Source organism: Oxyura jamaicensis, unplaced genomic scaffold (genome assembly GCF_011077185.1).
Source record: "Oxyura jamaicensis isolate SHBP4307 breed ruddy duck unplaced genomic scaffold, BPBGC_Ojam_1.0 oxyUn_random_OJ106543, whole genome shotgun sequence".
Lineage (NCBI taxonomy): Eukaryota > Metazoa > Chordata > Aves > Anseriformes > Anatidae > Oxyura > Oxyura jamaicensis.
In genome coordinates this window covers 9,650-15,843 of record NW_023312323.1, presented here as the reverse complement: position 1 = coordinate 15,843, position 6,194 = coordinate 9,650, and the positions used below count along the sequence as shown (strand labels likewise).

Genomic DNA, 6,194 nt, shown 5'->3' with positions numbered 1-6,194 from the left:
CGCTGCCTCTGACCACCAGCTTTTCTCTGTGTGTGTCCCCCCCCCCCAGTCCCTGACGGAGGAGAAGATCACCTTGCTCCTCCAGCTGATCAGGGAGGAGCTGGAGCACAAGGCAGAAGGGGAGAAGCCGCCGATGAAGTTCACCTCGGAGGCCCTGCCGGTGCACGTTTCCGCCTGCGTCCTGGCGCTGTGCGGCTGGACCTGCGGGTGAGTGCGTGCCCGGCCCCGGGGCGAAGCCGCCTGATTTCCAAGCGAGCTCTGCCCGAGGTGGAGAAGGGCCAGAAGCAACAAATCCGAGCTGTCGCTTTGCCCTTCGATGCCGAAGGCAGCCCCTGGCACATCAGACTCGACGAGCCCTTGGTGGCACGTCGGGCCCGCAGGGAGGGAGGGGAGGTTGGTGGCCTTTTTGTGCTTCCCAAAGCGCGTGACGTGAGCGGAACAGCCGCGCTGCTCGTGCCCAGGGCGTTTTTTGCTCTCCCAGAGCAGGCTGGAGAAGCCGGGAAGAGCAGAGCTGGGCTGTCGGGGGCTGGGGCTGGCGACGGCTTCGGGCGCTCAGCGGATAAGCCGAGCGTGCTGCTGCTCCGTGGCAAACCAAAACGTAAAGGAGAATTGAAATCAGTGAGATCCGAGGGGGTGTGTGGGGGGGGGGGGGTTCACGTCCTTCTCGGCACACTGGGCTACTCAACCCCTCGCTGCCCCTCGGCTGAGGGGTGCCGGCTGTGTGCCCCCTTCCCAGACACCCGTTCTGAAAAGCTGCGGTTTTGGGGGAAGGCCCCAGGCTCACCCTAACCTTCCGTCCCCGCAGCGCCCTGTCCGGCTCCGCGCTCCTCTCGGTGATCACCTGCTCGCGCTGCATGAGGAAGGTGGGGCTGTGGGGCTTCCACCAGCTCGAACCCGGGGGCCCGGAGCTGGATTCGTGCGGGGCACCCGCCGAGCGCTGCCCGCCCGTGCCCACGTCTCCGCGCAGGATGCTGACGCGGAGCCAAGACGCTTTTCCTCCGGGCTCCGAGCAGGTACGGCGCGGTGCTCAGCAGCCTCGGGATGTCTGCTTGCGGGGGGCACGCAGGGCTCGAGGGTGAAGTAGTTGGGGTGTCTGCTACCCCCAAAAGGGGATCTTCTTGGTGCCGTGGGTGGTAGCCGTGCTGGCACAGCTCCTGCCGGGGTTTTGGTCTCTCGTCGGAGCTGGGCAGCGCCTCCCTGTCCCCTTCAGTGCTGGCGGCACGAGGACTCACAGAACCAGAGCATGGTTGAGGGTGGGAAGGGGTCCCTGGGTCCATCTGGGGCCACCCTGCTCCAGCAGGGCCACCCCCAGCTGGTGCCCGGCCCCACATCCAAGAAGCTCTCCAAGGAGGGGACCCCACAACCTCTGGGTACCTGTGCCAGGGCTCCGGCACCCACCCAGCCCACAAACGCTTCGGGTGCTCAGCGGGAACCTCCTGGGCTCCAGGTTTCAGAGACGCTCCAATCTCTTCATCGTTCCCGTTGTCCTTTGCCGAGCTCTCCCCACTCCGTCCGCGTCCTTCTCGTGCTGGGGAGCCCAGAACTGGACTCAGTTCCCCAGGCGCAGCCTCACTGGGGCTGAGCAGGGGGCCAAAATCACCTCCCGAGCCCTGCTGGCGATGCTTTGCCCGCCAGCAGGGACACCACCAGCAGGAGCACGTCGCTAGCTCGCCTTCAGCTTGTCCCCCAGCTCCTTTTCGGCAGAATTCCTTCCTGGGATGGGGTTCCCCCAGTGCCTGGGCTTGGAGCTCTGTTAATTCTTGTCCTTTCCCCTCCGGCAGCAGGAGAAGAGCCCGGCCCCGGCGGTCTCTCGCCCGCGGGCTTGGGACACCCCCAGCCCCGTGGAACGAGGCGAATTGGAGGCGGCCAGCCCCACGCCGAGGAGCCGCCCCGTCACCCGCAGCATGGGGCAGGGGGAAACGGTGGACGTGCCGTCCAGCCCCGTCCGCAGGGCCAAGCGGGCACGGCTCTGCTCTTCCAGCAGCTCGGTGAGCGCCACGGGGGCCGGGTGGAGCAGGAGGCTGAGGGGAGATGAAGCTCCAGGCCAGCTCCGGGCCGGTATTTGGGCACGGAGAGGGTTTTAGCGCGTCGCTGGAGGCTGTTTGAAACTCTCCTGTCGCTGATATCCTCGCTGCCCTCTTCCCCTCCTGCCCAGGACACTTCTTCGAGGAGTTTCTTCGACCCCGGCTCGCAGCATCGCGACTGGTGCCCCTGGGTCAACGCGGTGGAGGGCGCGGAGGCCCCGGAGGACTCCGCAGCCCAGGCGCAGAAGGAGCCCCCAAAGGCGGAGCCGGGCTGGCAGGTGGTCCTGAACGTGCTCCTGGCCATCCGAAAATGTGACAGAGTGCCCGAGACGGAGCCTGTGGTGAGCCTGCAGGGTTCCCAGCCCCGATCCTGAGCACCCGAGCCCTGCTTGCTGCTGCTTTCCCCAGGGCTGAAAGCCTACGGGCAGGGTTTGGGGCAGAGGAGCTTTATTGGAGCTAAACGCAGCCCCAGCACGTGTCTTGGGAGCCTGTTTCCCCTCTGGCTGCTCTGACGGCCTCCCCGCCAGGTCTCATCCGCTCGCCACGTGCTGTGACCGGCTCTGTTTGGGGGGCTGCTCTACCTCCCAGCCCGCCTCAGCGCCGCCCCAGATCCAGTTCCACTTCGTCTCCCCCCCGGAGAGCTCCCGACGCGTCCCGCGGGCTCTTCCGACGAGTTGCAGCCCCCCCCCCAAAGGGCTTTTCCCCCGTGATTTTCCTGCTGGGAAATCGCGCTCACGACACGACGAGATGCTCGCAGGCGTCCCGGTTCGGGGGATCTCAGCTGACTTTTTTTTTTTTTTTTTTTTCTTGGCTGCGGCTTCCGCGGTCGCAGATCCCTCCTCGGAGCTTTCACCTCTTCTCGCTTTGCTCTCCCTTTTCTCCCGCAGAGCCTCTCGGTGAAATCCTGCAAGGTGTTCCGCATTTTCCGCCAGTGGGAGAGCGCCAATCCCTCCTGAACCCGCCTCTGCCTCCGGGGACGGGGGGGGAACCGCACGGAGCCTTCGCTGATGGCACCGGGCAGCGCCTCGCCCCGGCACAGATCCGCCGGGGAGGCCTCAAGCATGTGCTGAGAAAGCCCACGGGCTGCCCCAGTGCCAAACCCAGCCCCCAAACAGCCTCTGGGGACCCCCCCCCGTGTCCCCAGCTGCCTTCCTCGAAGCCCCCCCTGCCTTCGCCAGTTGCTGCTGTAGCCCCCGAGGGCTTCGACAGCTCCGTCTGGGGGCCGCGGTCACCTGCTGGGGGTGAACTTCTGTCCAGCTGGGACGGGGAGGTGATGCCAGCTGGGAATAAACATTTCACGTGGTTGTTTTTTTTTCTTACGGCTCCCGTCGCCCTTCTTCCTCTGGGACAGGGCGAGCTCCGGGCCGGCGAGGGAGCCGGGCTCCGTGGAAGGAGCTGGGTGTGCCCGAGCTGCTGGGAGCAGATAGCGGCCCCCTCGTCTGCCCTGCCGTGATAAATCGCCCGGCATGGAGCTCGGGGGAGGCTGAAATAGCCAAAAAGGTGGGAGATGCTGAGGGAAGGCACGGGGACATCACATTCCCATATTTCAGAGCAAAAGCTCTCCCTTGACCCTATTTTAGGGGTCGGGATGCCTCAGAGCAGAGCTGGGGGACACCTGGGGCTCGAGCGCGGGTGCTTCCTTTTCCTTCACCCCATAGATCACAAAATGCATTTTTTTTTTTGTCTCAGGGGGCTCCCCAGTTCCTTTTTTCACCTCGCCCACCCCACAAAGCATGGGGCAGTGTCACAGTGGGGCCCCGGACCTGATGCCACGATCCCTGCTTCCCCCCCCCGGCCGGGCTCAGCCCCCCGTTTTTAGGCAGGTGGGGACTCGGAGGGTCCCCAGCCCCGCTGTGTCCTCACCCACAGGGATCTCCCGAAAGGGTCGGGATGCCATCATGGTCCCCGTCACCCCGTTTTATTCAAGGAAACAAAGAGAAATCCCTGCTTTTTCCCCGTTTTCCTGCCTGGATCTGACCAAAGAGCACCGAAGCCGGGGGAAACGGGGACCCCACAACCCCACATCCTTACCGCTGCCCCCGGAGCTGTTTTTTTCCTCCCGGATTCCTCCTGGTTTAGCTCACCCAGGATGTGAATCCGACCCCTCGGGGGTGGGTTCCATCCTGCCCCGTGACGGAGGCGCTGCTCAGGGGGACGTCGGGGCGTTAAATTGAGGAAAACACCCCCCCGGCTCCTATAGGGTGGGGACCTTACGGGGTTCCCTGCCTACGTTTCCTCCCCGTGCACGGGCGCTGCTGGCTCATCGCGGGCACGGGGAGGTGACGCTGGGTGAATTTTTGGTGATGCCGGGGTCAGGAATGCGGGATGTCCGCCCCCGGGGGCGTGGGGGTGCCACGCCAGCCCCAAGGACATCTCGTAATGTCACCCTCCTGGCACCCGCTGTCACCTTCGGGTGCCTCCTCTGCCCCATCGGGTTGGGTAAACTGAGGCAGGGCTAGGTGCCTCAGCTGCGGGACGTCCGAAAATCCCGCGGCGTGGCCTCGCCTGGCGACGCTGTGGCCGTTTGGCGTGTTCCTAATTGCGACCCCATAAATTTTTGGGGTGCCGGAGGGTGACGGGGGTGCCATACGCGGGGCCACCTGAGGCCCTGTGGAGTGCTGGGGGAGCACAAGCAGCCCCACGGTGCTCTCGCGGGCTGTAACACGGCTGAATTTTGGGGGGAAACCCCCCCCCGAATTACCCCCACCCCCACCAAACCCCAAATCACCCCCCTTTTATCCCCACCGGGGTCTCGAACCCGCGGCTCTTCCCCCCCCCCCCTCCCATCCCCCGGGCCTACAACTCCCCCCTCCCCGAACTACACCTCCCAACACCCCCCGCGCGCTGGGCGGGGCCTCGCCTCTCGCCCAATAGCAGCTCCGCGGGGCGGTGAGGTCACTGCGGGTGACGTCAGGGGGCCAGAGAGAGGCTCCGGCAGAGGCGACCGGAGCGGCGCTGAGGCGGCGGCGGCGGCGGCACCACAGGAGGGCGGCGGCGGCGGCCGCGACCCCGGCCCCAGCCCCTCTCGAGGGGTCCCGGCCCCGGTTCGTCACAGCTAGACGTCCCCCCCCTCCACCCCTTCCAGGCTCCTTTCGGTCCCGGCCGTCCCTCATCTTTCTCCCTCACCGGTAGCGGCGGCGCTGACAGGCCGCCCGGAGCCCCGGTACAGGCCCAGCCTCCCCCCCGCCCCCCATCCGAGGAGGCAGCAAGGATACAGCTTGACCACGTCGGTGTCCATCCGCCTCTTGCCCGGGCTGGGGGACGACATGGTGGTGGCCGCCGCCGCCCCCGGGGCTCCGGGCGGCCTGTCAGCGCCCCCGCTATTGCCCCCCCCCCCCCCTTTTGTGAGGCTGGGCCCAGGCCTCGCCCCACAGCAGTGCTGAACGTGCCCCCCCCCCCATAGCCTGAACCCCCCCTGTATCCAGGGGAAGGCCTCACCCTCATATAACCCCCCCCATTTCCTTATTCTGGGGAAATTTTCTCCCTTTTTGGCCTCACAGCCAGCAACCCCCCCCCCCAGCCCTAAGGGTGCCCCCCCCAGCCCCCTCCCCATTAACCCCAGTACCCTGCCTGCCCTCTACGAGGTGCCCCCACCCCCTAAAAAACCTTTTTGGGGTCTTTTTGGGGATTATTATCCCCCCCGCGACTGCACCCTGCCCTTCGTGAAGCTGCCAGCTTTAGGGCTTTAAGTTATTTTTTATCGGGGGGGGGTTGGCTTGCAGCAAACCCTCGGCACCGGGTGGCCAAAGGGCTTTTTGGGGCCGGGCCCCGTCTCGAGGAGGTCCCGTTTATGTAACACGCCAGGTTAGGGTAGGTCCCCCCCCCCCCCCCCCCCCCCCCCGGGGGGGGGTGTTTATATATATTTTTTTTCCTTGTTTTTTTCTCTCTTTTCTCATTCTTGCCCCTTCGCGGGGGGGGGCAAATCCTTTTCCCTGCCTCTCTCCGGAGCGTGGGATTGGAAATATCGGGATTTTGGTTATGGGATCGCTTTATTCGTGGGTTTTGTTTACAAGGCGTGCGCCGAGAACGGGGGGGGGGGGAAGCGCGGGTGACAACAGCACCCGAAACGTCCCCGGACCTCCCCCAGCAGGACCCGAGGCTTCTGCCTCCGAGGGCTCGAGGTCTGGCTGAGTTCCCGGAGACCTAAACCAACTTGGGAGGATTTGGGGG

General features: G+C 65.5%; 1 protein-coding gene across 1 annotated transcript; it reads left to right on the top strand.

Moving 5' to 3' along the window:
• Positions 1-49: 49 nt before the first annotated feature.
• On the top strand, positions 50-3,343 carry LOC118160180 (nuclear-interacting partner of ALK-like; the record flags this gene model as incomplete). Its single annotated transcript, XM_035314714.1, has 5 exons — positions 50-207; positions 806-1,013; positions 1,782-1,988; positions 2,156-2,365; positions 2,912-3,343. Coding segments are annotated over 5 exons (852 nt in total), but the record flags the coding sequence as incomplete, so codon positions are not given.
• Between the last annotated feature and the right edge of the window lie 2,851 nt (positions 3,344-6,194).